Here is a 16,046-nt window from a genome sequence, read left to right as displayed (position 1 = left end):
CAATTTAACAATGTGATCAAAGATATTAGACATTTTAAAAAAGTTGGAAATCACTTCCTGGTTTCCGCAGCGCCTACAATTCCCATCATGCATCGGTTTATTTGCTAGGAAACCCAAGTCTAGTATTTTATTTTAGCCGTTTTAAGTGAATAATAACAGCTAAGAATGAAAACCAAACAAACACACGTACACATTAGACCAAAAATAAATGAGAAATTGTGGGTTTTGTCACAGTTGTGCAGGTCTCGCGACATTTTAATGACTGGCGCGTGGTGATTGTACAACTTGTTTTGTAACACTGTTGGTTACGCATGCGATAAAAGCATTGGTCAAATGTTTAGCTGCACGGTATTTCAGCACAAAGACATATCCTCTGTAAATTTATATCAGCAGCTGCTGCCGTGCAGACAGTAAACGCTACAAGCTGAGTGCACTTAACGCCGAGCTCCGTTTCCTGGTTTCGGTGAGTTATGTACTTCTAATATGATAAAGATGCAGCATTGCCATTTTTTTTTTTTTACAACATGTTTTGGTTTATGCAAATACACAGAGCAGTATTTTGCTGTAATTGGATTAAGAGCATATTCAGGAGAACCTCAGGTTTGAAGTTTAATGTTAAAGCTTTGAGTTTTTTTTTTAGATGTGCATTGTGTTATTTTTTTGAACCCCAAAGCTGTATGTAAACATTTACAGTCATGATTGCAAGTGAGAAGGTTTTACCCATACTCCTGCACTCTATAGAGGACACAGGGTTCTGAAACATGCGTCATTTGGAAGTAATGTTATAAGCCTGGAAGTGACATTTTTTGACATAAGCTTTGACCTAATATTTGATGACAAGTTTTATTTCTGGAAGTTTCAGCCCAACCTTATTTGTTCAGCCAAAATGCCCGAGGGACCAGAGCTCCACCTGGCCAGCCTGTATGTGAACAGAATGTGTGAAGGAGTGCTGTTCAGGGGTCCCGTCATAAAGTCAGAGGTCAGCAAGAACCCTGATGTGCCCTTCACCTCTGAGGCCTATCGCATCACAGCTGCTTCCAGAGGGAAGGAAGTGAAGCTCACGCTGACGCCCATAAAGACAGGTGAACCAAAACAGCGAGTGAAAGCGGGACAAGTGGAACATCCCATGGACATAGTCTTTCGCTTTGGGATGTCAGGCTATTTCCGCTTCACCAGCGAGGATGAGCTGCCCAAACATGCCCACTTGCGTTTTTATTCCAAAGAGAAGCCCTGCAGAGTACTTAGCTTTGTGGATCCTCGCAGGTTTGGGAGCTGGGAGCCCAACGGGACCTGGCAGCCTGGCAGAGGTCCCTGCGTTATGTTTGAGTACAAAAAATTCAGGTTAGTGATGCTGAGTGTCACTTGCGTCTTCTGCCTCAACGCAATACAGTAGCACGGCCACACTGATCAGTAAAAAAACATTTTCAGGGAGAATGTTGTGACACACGTGTCTGACCGAGCCTTTGACAGACCCATCTGTGAAGTCCTGCTCAATCAGAAGTACTTCAACGGTATTGGAAACTACCTGAGGGCTGAGATCCTTTTCAGGTGATGCGCAAAGACAACATTACATAGATTAGCATGAGGGCCGCACTCATACTGACCTAATTAGACAGTAGCATCTTATGAGGATGTACAGCAAGATCTTTGCACTCGACCGGTAAATTGTTATCTTATCACCAAATCTGAAGTAAGGTGCATATCTCTACCCCTCGAAAGATTTACTCTGCTCTACCATTTTTATTCTGACTGATGTGTAAACATTCATAAAAAAATCATACAGGATTTTTGAAACATTTTAATTTTACTAATACCCATTATACAGATAATTGAAGACCTTAACTATGGCAAATGGATTGTTTCATTAGTGATGACTGAAGGTAGAAACAGTAACAGTGATATCAATGGCTTAACTACACAAGGTTTTGTTGAATCAGAGAGCTAACAAGAGTGTTTTTGTTTCCTAAAAGAAAAGACCTTCAGTACTGTTCTTTCCCTTTTTTTTTTCTAGGTCTAACATCCCTCCCTTTGTGGCTGCCAAAACTGTGCTGGAAGGTCTTGGGCCGGACGATTCATGTCAAAATGAGAATCCTGTGAAAAATGAGTCAGACACGAAGGTGAAAAAAGTGATTTTTTTTTTACATAACTTTCCCAAACCCTATGGCGTTATTTTTGTGACTCTATTCTGAGCTCACATAAAAAAAAATGTTGCAAGTACAAATGTTGCATTTTGAGGAGAAAATTATTTTGAGCAAAGAAAAGTTTAATTTGAGCGAAGAAAATTCATTGCTGCGTGAAAGAAATGTTCAAGTTCAAGTTCAACTTTATTGTCACTTCAACCATATACAGTTTAAAAATACACAGTGAGGCGAAACAACGTTCCTCCAGGAACCAAGGTGCTACAAGACAAGTTAGTGCAAAAAAAAAAAAAATAATAATAATAATATATAATATATCTAGTAATAATATTGTGCAAAAGAGCATTTACAGGTTGGTGTGTGCGATGGTTTGGTGGTGTAGGTCAGTGTGTTTGCGCTTGTGTTGGTTAGTCAGTCCAGTCTCAATGTTTTGAGGTATTTGAGTTAAGCTGAGTGATAATGTTAGTGTATGTGTGTGTGTGTGCGTTTTTATCAGTCAGTCCCTTTTTGCTGAGGAGACGGATGGCTTGTGGAAAAAAGCTGTTGCACAGTCTGGATGTGCGTGCCCGAATGCTTCGGTACCTTTTTCTAGATGGCAGGAGTGTAAAGAGTGTGTGAGAGGGGTGTGTCCGATCAGCCACAATGCTGGTGGCTTTGCGAATGCAGCGTGTGGTGTAGATGTCCTCAATAGAGGGTAGAGAGACCCCGATGATCTTCTCTGCTGTTCCCACTATCCGCTGTAGGGTCTTGCGGTCTGATATGGCACAGCTCCCAAACCAGACAGTGATGCAGCCGCTCAGGATGCTCTCAATAGTTCCTCTATAGAAGGTGGTCAGGATCGGTGGTGGAAGCCGGGCCTTTCTCAGTCTTCTCAGAAAGAAGAGACGCTGTTGGGCTTTCTTGTGCAGGGAGCTGGTGTTGAGGGACCAGCCGAGGTCCTTCTCCAGGTGTACGCCCAGGAATTTGGTGCTGTCAACGATCTCCACAGAGGAGCCGTTGATGCTCAGCGGTGAGTGGTCGCCTCGTGTCCTCCTAAAGTCAACAACCATCTCTTTTGTCTTGTCAACATTCAGAGACAGGTTGTTGTCCTTACACCAGTCCGTTAGTCTCTGCACTTCCTCTCTGTACGCTGACTCGTCGTTCTTGCTAATGAGACCCACCACGGTCGTGTCATCAGCGAATTTAATGATGTGATTTGAACTGTGTGTTGCTACACAGTCATGAGTCAGCAGTGTGAACAGCAGAGGACTGAGCACACAGCCTTGTGGGGCCCCAGTGCTCAGTGTGGTGGTGCTGGAGGTGCAGTTCCCGATCCGTACTGACTGAGGCCTTCCGGTCAGAAAGTCCAGGATCCAGTTGCAGAGGGAGGTGTTCAGGCCTAACAGGCTCAGCTTTCCGATCAGTTGTTGGGGGATGATCGTGTTAAATGCTGAGCTGAAATCTATGTACAGCATTCGGACGTGTGAGTCCTTCTTGTCCAAGTGTGTCAGGGCAAGATGGAGTGCAGTGGAGATGGCGTCGTCCGTTGAGCGGTTATGGCGGTATGCAAATTGCATTGGGTCCAGTGAGGGGGGCAGCAGGGTCTTGATGTGTCTCATGACGAGCCGTTCGAAGCACTTCATGATGGTGGGTGTAAGTGCGATAGGGCGGTAGTCATTGAGACAGGACACAGAAGACTTCTTGGGCACGGGGACGATGGTGGTGGCCTTGAAGCACGTGGGGACAACGGCACTGCTCAGAGAGATGTTGAAGATGTCGGTGTATTTCAGTGTTTGCTATTATCCATATACACACACACAATAACAGCCCTGTTGCCCAGTTGTTGGCATTTGCTGTTGCTCAGATCTCTGGTCTGTGTGCTGACAGGCATCTGCAGACCTGCTCTCAGTGTGTCGCTCCCACTCTCAACATCTCTGCTCCCTGTATGCTCAACTCTTTCTCTACACCAGGGGTGTCGAACTCCAGGCCTCAAGGGCCGGTGTCCTGCAGGTTTTAGATTTCACCCTTAGTCCACACACCTGAATCAAATGATTAGTTCATTACCAGGCCTCTGGAGAACTTCAAGACATGTTAAGGAGGTAATTTAGCCATTTAAATCAGCTGTGTTGGATCAAGGAATCACTAGAACCTGCAGGACACCGGCCCTCGAAGCCTGGAGTCCGACACCTGTGCTCTACACTTTATATATGTGCCACAAAATAAACCAATCACAGACTTGGATGCAGCTGCTGTTGTCTGTTCCCCTTGTCCGCACAGAGCTGGGTAAGAAAGCCTTTGTCCACTCTGCGCCTTTTTCGTGGAACATGTTACAGAAAGACTGGAAACTAACTGAATTGTTGTCTTTAAATGTTTTTAAAACTAAACTCAAAGGCCTACAGGCTGCCTCAATAATGTGTAATTGTTTTGTGTAATTTTAACTTTGTTTGTTCGTATGTATTTGTCTTGAAATGTGCTGCCTCTTGGCCAGGACTCCCTTGAAAAAGAGGTCTTTGATCTCAACGGGACATTCCTGGTTAAATAAAGGTTAAATAAAAATAAAAAAAAAATTCTGATAGGCTGTTTTGGTCTCCAATCAGCTCGCTAGCTACTGCATTCCAGAAACACTGTCCAAAGTGTAGCTAAACCCAGTGTAGTGGTTTGTTTTAACCTAGATTAAAAACAAAAATGGTCTTTATATTATATTCTAAAATAAAATAATTAAACATACTAACCAAAAATGATTTTAGCTACACTCTGGACAGTGTTTCTGGAATGCAGTAGCTAGCGAGCTGATTGGAGACCAAAACAGCCAATCAGAATTTCTGTATCCAAGTCTGTGATTGGTTGGTTCTGTGGTACATTTATAATGGTGTAGAGAAAGAGTTGAGTGTGGAGGAAGCAGACATGTTGACAACGGGAGCAACACACTGAGAGCAGGTCTGCAGATGTCTGTCAGCACACAGAGCATCTGAGCCAGAGCAAATGCCAACAACTGGGTGAGAAGGGCTGTTATTGTGTGTGGGTGTGTGTGTATATGAATAATAGAAAACAATGAAATGCATTTCTTTCACACAGGAATGAATTTTCTTCCCTCAAAATAATTTTCTCCTCAAAATGCAACATTTTTGCACTTGCAAAATTGTTTCCGTGCACTCAGAATAGAGGGACAAAAATAACGCCATAAAACCCAGACTCTTTCTCACAGTGTCTTTGTTTTATTCTTCTCAGAAGACATCGGTAAGAACAAAAAAGAAACTGATGACACACCAGACGGATGACTTGCTCAGTCTTTGTCATACAGTCCCTCTGGAAGTGGTGAACCTCGGTGGGTAGTCAAGTGTTTACAGTATGAGTTGCTCATGAGATGAACGCAGTGTTTAACAACTCGTGGTTTTTAGGTGGGAAAGGATATGATCCAGCCAGTGGGGACTTCTCCGACTTTGAGGCATGGCTGCAGTGCTACTATGTGGACGGGATGAAAACACTCCGGGACCATAATGGGAGAACAATATGGTTCAGAGTGAGTTTAAAGGAAATGCAACATAACAAAGCCAGATGATTTTATTTGTCACACAATTATGTGTCTACCTTTATAATTTTAGGGGGATCCAGGGCCCATGGCACCAAAAGGTAATGTTCTCAAGAAGTTTAGCAGCTCAGGTGAAATGTACATGAGAATGTCCATTAATTAATTTTTATTTATTTTTTAAGATTCAAAGTCACCCAAGGCAAAAAAGTGGGCAAAGAAAGATGATGACCATGATTACACAAACAAGAAAAAGGTGAGCATGAACTGTCTTTTGACCAACAGTGAGCTCCATGTTACTGTGCAAGAGTCTTGAGCCAACCCTCACTTTTTTTTCTTTAACTTGCTTGCTAAAAGCAAGAGCAACAAGAAAACATCCAAAGAAGAGCTTTGAATGTTCCTCAGGAAGTCTGAAGAACTATTCCTGTAGACTTCTTAAAGAAACAACAAGAAAGCTTGCCTAAGAGAGTTCAGGCTGTGTTGAAGAATAAAGGTGGTCATACCAAAAAAAATAGAAACAAGGGGTGGCTCAAGACATTTGCACAGTCGTTTGTATCCAACATCAGTTTCATCTCACCAGGGGGCCAGAGAAAGGAAAGCAAGGATCAAACAGGAAGGTGGGATGAAAACGCCAAAGAAAGAAAAGGATGCAGGTCTAGAGGAAGCTGAATCAAAGAGAAGGAAACCTGGCGAGACGCATGAAGTAAATACACCCCAGCGTGAAACAAGGTCAAATGCACGTAGGAGAAAGACCAGTAGTGTGGGAGTGACTGCAGGTGCGCCCATGAGTAAAAATGAAAATATTTTACCTAGTGGGGAGAAATGAAAACTGATTTATCTCATAGCTGTCCTTGTTGCAGGGTCACAGAGACGAACCATGAGAACGACCAGGTAGGATGGTAAAAGAAGAGGCACCCCCACTTTGGACACTTATGTTTTATACTATTAAAAATCCTTTTTTATTAATAAAAAAAAGTTTCTTCAAAACTTGTTGTACAAATTGTTTATTAATTTGATACAAAATAATCAAATCAAATTACTTTTAAACGGCGTATAAACAGTACCAATCATATAAAGTGTCCTCGTAAACTGTTAGTAAAACAGCAGCCAATTCAATGTAATCTTTAGCTTTCATGTAATGTCTAAGTGTTGATCCGTATTCCACTTCCATAAGGCTTAGTGAAATCCCACATGTTATCACATGATCAGCAATAGTGAGACAATCTGAAAGGGATTGAAGTCCAGAGTGATTCCTTCTGATGTAACCGGTACTGGCTGGTTGGGGTCTTGCTTCTCCAGGAGGTCACAGCTAAAAGAGGAAAAGACAAAGCTTTACTCATACAACACAGGAAAAAGAAAAACTACCAAACTAAAATAGAAACACTTACACCCAAGCTTCCCTGACTGGAAGTGCGGTTCTCAGAGTTGCAGTCACGCTGCTCCCATGCGACTCGTAAAGGCGGACTACGAGCACCCCACCTCTGTCCTCAGCCTGTTGTGGTAAATGATTAAAAAGCGAATAAAATGAGAACATTGTTTTCAGGAAGGGCAGTCTAAAGTTCCCACGCAAGACGATACAGATCTGATTGTTCACTTTGATACCTGCTTTATTGTCTCCAGTACGACAGCTTGAGAGGTCACAGAAAAGGCACTCCAGGGCACAGTGTCGGGGCTGCACTGGATTAACCTCAGAGGGAAATTGAGGTTGTAGGCGCACTGGATGACAGAGGCTTCTTGGAAGGATCCTATACAAACAGCACAATATTACATTAGACACAAATAACTAAACGTACTGGGTTTAAGCTTAACTTATTACCTATTTCCAAGATCACATCAAAAGGAAAAAAAACAAAAAAAACAGTATAACTTACTTGTGTGTGGCATGATTGCATATGTGAAGTGATGAATCCCCATATCAGCAGTGGCATCTGGGGCCTTGGGTGCTCTCAGTCTGAGATAAAGTGAGATGCAGGAGTTAAAATGTTGTATGCCTGAATTGTACTGCTTGTAGGAGTGTTGTAAATGAACAATGGGAACCTCACAGGGAAAGAGTCATTGTGTTCTTGTGCACAGAGTAGCCGTATTTGCAGTCGTTCAGCAGTGAGACTCCAAAATTGTGCTCTGACAAGTCGGCCCATTTGTGGCCCCAAACCTGAGAAAGGAAACGGATGACACAACGACATCCACGAGTAACACTTTTGTTACAACAGTGAAGTGTGACATAACAGTGAAAATTTGTGAATTTTAAGGTGAACACAGCTTTACAGTGTCGTACCTCGAATTTTGCCCAGTCCCACGAAGTGTTGCGATGAGTGGGTCTCTGCAAGTGGCCAAACTGGATCTCGTAGGTAGCATTGGGGCTGCGAACTCGCACAGGAAATTCAACCTTGAGAAACTTGTGAGATTCTGCCCACTGAACCTGAAATTGGAAGACGCAGCACGTTTTTTTGCTGAAAAATAAATCTTACATGCCTCAGTGCCACATTTCTGAAACATTACAGCCTACTTCTGTGCTGAACTTGATGTAAGGACACATGGCATCCATGATAATCTCCTGTGTGATTGTGCTCTTATCACTGATCCTCAGGGTGAAGCTGACACTGCCCCGCAGTCCGCCTGGTGACACCACATGAACTGGCTGCACCACCTCTGCCACTGGTTTCCTATTAAGTTTGTTTTTTCTGTTAGTTTTATGATACTGATATACTGAACAGTACTAAAATATTTGAACTTAAATGCATTTGACAGCAATGGCTGAAACCTTGTCTGGAGATGGTAGTCCATTACATCCCATGCGTCCCAGTACAGGGGGACATCGTCAAACATGACAAACTGGTTCCCAAGGCAACCATCAGAAATGCTTTCCCTGAAATCAACACAGTGGTGAGAAACTCACTGTTGCAAGTACAGTAGTAGACAATATGCACCTTTTACACGTCTTACCTGTTTGCGCTGATCAAACACAGCGATGCCAAAGTGCCATCTCTGTTTATGGCTGTCTTTAAAAGACCATTCTCCATGACGACTGTGCCATCAGCCTACAATTTTACACAGTTAACTAAATCAAATGGCAAAATAGATGAAATTTATGCAATCATCTTTCTATATGTAGCACACACCTGAACGGTGACAGAAACCGGAGTCACTGGCGGTGTGTCTTTCACGGGAGACACACCGATGCTGGAAGCTCTCACCAGAGCTATAGTGCCACACATAACAGTGAACGTCAGATATGAAGTTTATTGTGTGAGGAGCACAATATAGATATACTGGAAATACACAACAAACCTAGACCACTTTTTTCAGCTCCCTCTTGAATCTGGACAACTTCAAGACGTTCCCAAGGCAGAGAATTGAACACGGCCATGGAGCTGCCTTTTGCCACCAGGGCTTCACATGCGTCACGCAGAAGTGCAGCACCACCACTGCGGATATCTGAGACAGGATGTGTGAATCAGAATGTGAATACTTTATTAATCCCAGAGGAAATGATGGGGGCACAGCGCTCCAGGTCGGTAAGAACAGTAACTACCTAAACGAAATTAAATATTACAATATATTACAAAGTTACAAAAGCTCTAATAAATACAAATGGCTCAAATTAGAAATTTCCCAGCATATTATGCTAATTAAATAGTTAACATTGAAAACTTTCTGGAAACTGTAAATAAGCACTGCGCTGATTTAAGCTGCAATTAAAAGCTGTAAAAACTCACCTTCATAATATTTCAGAGCATCCTCCACCACCATCTCTATACAGCTGCCAGGAATCACGTCGTGAAACTGGTTTAGTAGAAGCAGCCTGCAAATGGGAAATTAACAACACATTTTCAACCTGCAGACACAAAGACTCACAGTGTTTAGTCCAATAAAGATTGTGTTTGAACCTCCAAAGCTCTTGCAGTTTCTCAGCAGGGTATGGAAACGTGTTGTTGCGGTACAGCGCCAAGCTGCTGGCTATCTCAATATCATGAAGCAGCGTCTCACACTGGCGGTTTCCTCTTTTTATCTAAACAAAAAAAAAAAAAAGGCAGGCAATTAAAATGACATACAGCAATCAAACACATGAAATATTTTTGAACTGAAGCATAATTTTATAGATGTAAGGTATAAACTTTGCATGAATCACTGTACTAAGCAGGATTACGTTCTGTTCTACAGGTAATAGTTCTTAAATCCCTTTATATACTCTTGTGTATCTTATCTAGCTTCTCTATCATAATAATTAACTATTCCTTATAAATATATTAAACAATCATGACTGTATAGTGATCTAAGCAGCTTCCCACACAGTCTACCTAATTGTCAAAGCCGCTATCCTATGTAAACCTACTGTAAGAATATATATATACACATATAAAAATTTTTTTATTACAAATAGTATTACTGTGGTCACTCCCTGTTTTCCATCTGTTTTCTTTTCCACACAGATGAACAAGTTGTGGACTATATAATGACGACTATAACTATTATTCTACCTGTGCCTGTGTGGTGTATGTTCCATTGTGTAGCTCCAGAAAGAGCTCCCCCGTCCACGTGCACAGCAGAGCTGAGTCAGCCTGCAGCCGAGTGAAAAGCTCATCAGGAGTGGACATCTGGACTCTGGAGAGATGAGCACGAGCTATGACATCTCTGGTTAAAGCTTTGTTAGTTATTATGACGCAAATACTGAATGACTCATTGACTCTATTGAAATTTAATCTACTGTACTATTTTGTAAAAATAACACAATGACATAGCTAGACATAACTCATCCTTTTTATTTCCTTTTTTTTACTTAAACAAGCTTGAATCAGCCTGATTTACACACCCTTCCCTTTAAAAACTCCTGGAAATGACAAAAGAAGAGTTATGACTAAATCGATCAAGAGAAGTGTTTCTGGATCATTTCTGGGCCTTGGTCATTGTTATCAATGAATTACATGTTAATGTAAGAGACAGGAACTGACTTAGGAAGTCCATTTGTGTCCTGAACAAGGCGCAGTCTGTCTAGCATGAGCTGTGTGGGTCCGCCACCACCGTCGCCAAAACCAAAGAGTGCTGCGCTGTGATTGGCTCTGCCCTTGTCTTTGTTATTTTTCAGAGTTTTTACCAGCTGTGGGCAGAGAAAGATCCCCCTGAATTAAATCTTTCATGAGAACAGACTCAGCATTCACCGTGTTTTGGATACTTTAATCTAACTTACATCTTCGACCTTGCCTTTCATTTCGTAGGAATTTCCAGGTGGGAAGTGAGTTAAAACTGTCGAGCCATCCAGGCCTTCCCAGAAAAACGTGTTGTGCTTTGAGAAAGAGAAATAAAGACTGAAAATTAAAACCTTCAACTGTTTTTACAGACATGCACTGTGGGAGATGTGCACTTACAGGAAAGGTGTTGACCAAATTCCAGCTTAGCTTCTGGGTCAAAAAGTTGGAAATGCCACAGCCCTGCATTATTTGCGGAAGCTGAGCAGAGTAGCCAAACGTATCAGGAAGCCAGAACTGTGGGACATTTAAAAAAATTCACATTAAATCAAATCAAAACAAAATCAAAAAGCCTCAAGAAATGTAGCTGATAAGCTGCCAGAAAGGTTAACTCTTATGAGTTCATACCTCTTTGCAATACCTCCCAAACTCTTTGTTAAAGAAACGCTGGCCCTCCAGGAACTGCCGGACCATGGACTCACCCGAAGGCAGATTTCCATCCTAACAGGCAAATATGTCAAATATATCAAGGCAGTTTACATGATATATAGTATTGCCTTTACTTTTAAGATGAAGTTTACCATTTCCACCCATGTGCCTCCAACTGGAATGAACTGTCCTTTCTTCACATAGTGTTGAATTGAGGAGAAGAGTCCAGGGTACCAGCTCTTTACCCACTGGAACTGCTGGGCCTGCACAAAAACAAAACAGTCAAAACTGGAGGGGACTGCTCAGATATTCAGAAGTGTTACGAGACATGTAAAGCTATGTTAGTGTGAAATTACCTGAGAGCAGGTAAAGACGAACTCTGGGTTCTTCTCCATTAAACGAATCACTGTCACCCAACTTCGGCCACATTTTCTAATGGTCTCCTCATAGGGCCACAGCCAGGCTATGGGTAAAGAATCATAATTATTGTTAGTATTTGAACTTAACTGACTATTAGATTTTCACATTTTTTATATTGAAAAATAATACAAAATCTATACTACCTATGGAAATCTATTTCTTACATTTTTTTTCATCCATTTCACAGTACTGTTACTGATGTTGCATAAATGCTTGTTATCCACCTGGATTATAATTTGTAAATGTGGTCTGACTGTGTCTCTACCCGAAGGTGGTGCTGTTCACCCTGTCTTTGTGAGTTTCCCCAGTGTGCTGAGTTTCAGAGGACAACTGATGACTGGTCAAAAAACTGATTACATAGATTTTTTTCAGCTGTTTCCTTATTCACAAGCAGCCAGATCAGCAGATAAACAATACTTTCCTCCTCCATATTTACTTGCTCCTAACAAGACCGTGGCTTCAGTGGAAAAGTCAGTATTATGATTTCCATGTTAGAGTCTGTTTTTAAATGCAATGCTGCCTGAGAGCCTGAAGACCATCACATTCATTATTGTTTAATGACCTCATTATGACTTTTGGTCTTGTCCACAGATTTTGTCTGATGCTTTGAATCCTTTGACAATATTATGCGCCGTACATGACGAGATATTTAAGCTCTTTGCAATTTTACGCTGAGGAACATTATTCTGAAATCGTTCCACAAATTGTAGACGCAGATTTCTTGCAGATGGTTGAGCCTCCAAGATGCTCTGCTTATACTTAGTCGTGTTACTGACCTGTTGCCAATTTACCTAAATATTTCAAAATTGCTCTTCCAGCTGTTTCTTTTTAGTACCGCTTACTTTTCCAGCCTTTTCCTGGCCCCAATCCTAATTTATTCGAGACACGCTGCTACTATAAAGTTCATTAATAAAATACAGGTTTACAAGATTTGCGAACCATTGAATTCTGTTTTTATCTACATTTAAACAGTATTTTGACTGTTTTGGAAATAGAGTTGTAGTTTTATTACAGCAGATCCACATCAACACCGGCCATCACATTTTAAGCAGCATATTGTAAGTGGCATTGACATTTTCCATCCACGTTAAAGTATAGTGATTACTACTTAAGGTGAGGAGAGCAGTGCCGACTTGAGATCTGTCGTATATATTGAAAATATCTGCTGTGAATAGTCCTGGGCTCTATTCCAGGAAGGCAGTAGAATAAGCTCTGAGTTTAAGAATAAACTGAGTGGATGAACTCTTTCCAAGTCTTTAATAAATGTAAAGTTTTATCAGTAAAGGCAAACATGTTATAAGAAATGTCTCAGCTGTTATAGATATTAATTAGTTTTGTGAGGATGAGTCGTTTTAAATAAAAATCACAGATCATGTTGGGGAAAAATAAAGCCATAACATTTCCAGGCAGGACGAGCTGGGAAATGACCGGAGCCGAAGTGGATGTAGGCCTGATCCAGAGCCGTTACAGAGCCAATGATGCCTTCAGATGAATCCTGGGAATCATCTGAAGGCTTAAATTTCAGACACCATACTTTTCAAAATGTTAACACCATTTAATGTCTGAATCTCAATATGTGAGCAAATTTCAACATGAAATCCTCAGAGTGCGATCAAACTCTCTGCAGGCTGCATTGCTCATCTTCAATCAAATGTTCACATCATCTCTAAAATTCCAGCGGTCATACATATTTTCAGTAAGTGCAACTGATTACAAACACGACAAATGACTGAGTGAGTTGTGCCTCTAAAGCTTTATGCACATCATTGTTAAACTGCGACTGCTACAGTAACATACAGTAAATGTCTGCGGTACAAGGAGACTGACTATCTGACACCATTAATGTCCACAGAGTTAGACTCATAGACACACAGATTTTATTCTGAGCTGATTATAAATCTGTTACATAATTAGCTCTCCGACCTCATATACTGAAGACTGAATGACCTTAAAATCACTATGGTTAAGTATACGAAATAGCATTTAGGTGTTTGTAAAAATGTAAACTTCTGCAGTTTAATTCACTCCGCTACAGTTTGGCACCATGAATGACGAAATGAATCAGTGTCAGCCAGCTGGGTCAGCTGGTTCTGAGTCTGTTACCTTGGTAACTGACTCATTATTGAAATGACCTCTCTTTCTGGAAAAGAAAACCTGAGTTTCCCCTCATCTTACGTCGAGTTGTTAGTTAAACCTGCTTTGTGGAATAGAGCCCTAGTTTCTGAATCGCTGCAACCCCCCCTGAATTCTTTCTTCTCATAGTCTGGATTGTTTTGTTTGTTACTTTGGCAGAGCTCACCCTACAATTTTCATTGCATTTTGGACTGCAGTGGAACTGGTCATCTTTGGGAAAAGAGCGACACTTTGTCTGGCCAGGTGGACTCAACTAGGACTTAATCAAACCTAAAATAAAAACATTACCCGAGTCTATGTGGCAGTGACCCATTGCATGGACAGTATGCTGGCTTTCTCCATTCCGCTGGTTGAAGAAGGTGCCTGCCAGACTATGTACTTTAGCAAAAGAACTGGGGTCAGAGGGGTCACAGAGGTTCACCATCTCATTGACGGTGAAGAGCGCCTGGTAGCCTCGCTGCTCTTCCTCTCCAAGCTCCTGTGAAGAAGAGTACAGAATGTCATGTTTGGCTTACAATGTTTTTTTAAGTAATGTATCATCATGCACTATTTTTGGTTGATAGTACCTTTACAATGTCAACAAGCATCTCAAAGTCTGTCAGCAGCTCTCTTACATCCCCGTTGAATACAACGAGCTCAGCTTTCTGTACAGAAAACTTCCGGTTTGGATCTGGAGGTGCAATCTGAGAGCCCTGACCAGCTCCAAAAAGCCCGTTGCAGGCCATTTCCACATACAGGGTGAGACTAAACAGAGACACAGATATGCGTAAATTTGGGGTTAAAGCTGTCTAAAAGATGTGGTTGCTGCTGATTCAGCAAAAATAAGATCAGATCAACTCACCTGTGCGGCTCCTCATCCTGCAGACACTCAGAGAGGATGTAGCTCGTCTTTTCACCTTCTTTAGTCAGGCCCTACAAATACAAACAGCATGAATAAGGTGGAGGTTAAGCCGAATATTTCTGCACTTTTGCCTTTAAATAAATTTGCCGCTGCGTTACCTGAACTGGCTGCTCGTCTCTCCAAACCATTGCTTCTCCATCACTTTCCCACAGAAGATGAACCGCTTTTCCTCTCCAGGACTCTGGGATTTTCAGAGTGACTTTAAACCAGCAAGTCCACCACCTTCAACAATCATCATACTTGAATTAGTGGCAAGATCAGAGGGAATAATAAATCCCAGAGTGATAAAAATCTGTTAATCTTACTTACGTTGGTCCAAAGGTATCGCCAACTTTACATGGGTCAAAGATCTGTTTGGAAGCTTCTGCGTACGTGATCCGCTTAGGGGTGAGGAAACAGGCAAGTGATTCCAGGGGGCAAGAGTCTCCATAAAGCCTGGGAAGACCAAACCATTTAAAATTCATAGAAATCCATAATCATAAATCATAATCTCCATTTCCACGTTGAAGCTTTAAAATACCTTCATACTGAGACTCTAAAATCAGAAAGTCCTTTCATACTGGCTGTGTGACTGATGAAAATATCAGTTAAACTACAGCAGCCTTTTTTGTGGTAAAGTCACATTTTGAATTTTTATAATAAAGAAAAGTGGAAAAAAAGTGCATTTCACTTAAAGGAAGTTGTACTCTAATGCATCATAACTACTGGGACACTTAACGCAATGTTGCCTGCAATATGTATTGCATACATGCTTTCCACAGTTATTAAGAAAACAACTCTCTGTATAAATGCAATGGGCTAAATAAATTGCATTTTCCCCTCGCAGTATTTTGCAGTCACGGAGACTCACGCTGACGTATAAGGTAACAGAAAGCAACAACTTTATCTCTGCTGTACTACATCGTTAAATTCGGATTCTCCACGTCAGTGCAGCTGAATGAAAGAAACCTTACCGTCCTCTCAGATTGCAGTCAGTGAAGTAAATATCCGAGATGAATTTCTCTGCTCTCTCGAGGAGAGTGCGCCTGTTCTTCAGCACAGGCAGGTGATACATAACGACAAAAGCAACCAAACGCTCGCAGACTTGCAGCTGCAGCACCGAGAACAGCTAGACTTGATGTGAAAAATTAGCTCAATTCTTCACACGAGACCCCGGAAGTAATAAGGTTTTATTATTGCACTTGAAGGAATTATCCGCTAGATGTCACTATTGTCCAAAAAGAAAAACCCCGACAGTAACGAACACGTTTTATTCTTTAAGAAATCACGAAAGGCAGATTGACTCAAAAATGTAAGACAGATTGTATTTGAACATTTTTAATGATGAGTTTTGTCTG

General features: G+C 41.5%; 2 protein-coding genes across 7 annotated transcripts; one reads left to right on the top strand and one right to left on the bottom strand.

Moving 5' to 3' along the window:
• The first annotated feature begins 33 nt into the window (after positions 1-33).
• Positions 34-6,786, top strand: neil1 (nei-like DNA glycosylase 1). 6 transcript variants are annotated; one of them, XM_085412265.1, is made up of 10 exons: positions 34-463; positions 882-1,341; positions 1,429-1,548; positions 2,012-2,117; positions 5,346-5,442; positions 5,516-5,637; positions 5,720-5,747; positions 5,829-5,899; positions 6,224-6,419; positions 6,504-6,786. In XM_085412265.1, exons 2-10 carry the CDS (start codon positions 887-889, stop codon positions 6,536-6,538), a joined length of 1,230 nt encoding a protein of 409 aa, XP_085268391.1. In that variant the 5' UTR covers positions 34-463; positions 882-886; the 3' UTR covers positions 6,539-6,786. The 6 variants fall into 6 exon arrangements, with proteins under 6 accessions (XP_085268391.1, XP_085268390.1, XP_085268388.1 ...); XM_085412264.1 differs by having other exon boundaries at positions 863-1,341; XM_085412262.1 differs by having other exon boundaries at positions 857-1,341; positions 6,504-6,785.
• man2c1 (mannosidase, alpha, class 2C, member 1) lies at positions 6,681-15,861 on the bottom strand. Its single transcript, XM_085412260.1, has 26 exons — positions 15,663-15,861; positions 15,019-15,144; positions 14,808-14,931; positions 14,650-14,720; positions 14,375-14,552; positions 14,097-14,286; positions 11,612-11,718; positions 11,408-11,518; positions 11,235-11,327; positions 11,007-11,123; positions 10,829-10,924; positions 10,593-10,738; positions 10,122-10,245; positions 9,531-9,652; positions 9,360-9,445; positions 8,932-9,078; positions 8,763-8,842; positions 8,587-8,681; positions 8,405-8,509; positions 8,150-8,306; positions 7,919-8,062; positions 7,686-7,795; positions 7,515-7,594; positions 7,246-7,388; positions 7,032-7,135; positions 6,681-6,952 (listed from the first exon to the last, which is right to left on the bottom strand). Exons 1-26 carry the CDS (start codon positions 15,761-15,763, stop codon positions 6,841-6,843), a joined length of 3,069 nt encoding a protein of 1,022 aa, XP_085268386.1. The 5' UTR covers positions 15,764-15,861; the 3' UTR covers positions 6,681-6,840.
• Positions 15,862-16,046: the final 185 nt, after the last annotated feature.

The sequence above is a fragment of the Rhamphochromis longiceps genome, linkage group LG7 (assembly GCF_057381845.1).
Source record: "Rhamphochromis longiceps isolate RC_006_pf linkage group LG7, R_longiceps_female_GT1.1, whole genome shotgun sequence".
In the NCBI taxonomy this organism is placed as follows: domain Eukaryota; kingdom Metazoa; phylum Chordata; class Actinopteri; order Cichliformes; family Cichlidae; genus Rhamphochromis; species Rhamphochromis longiceps.
This window is presented reverse-complemented; position numbering and strand designations above follow the sequence as displayed.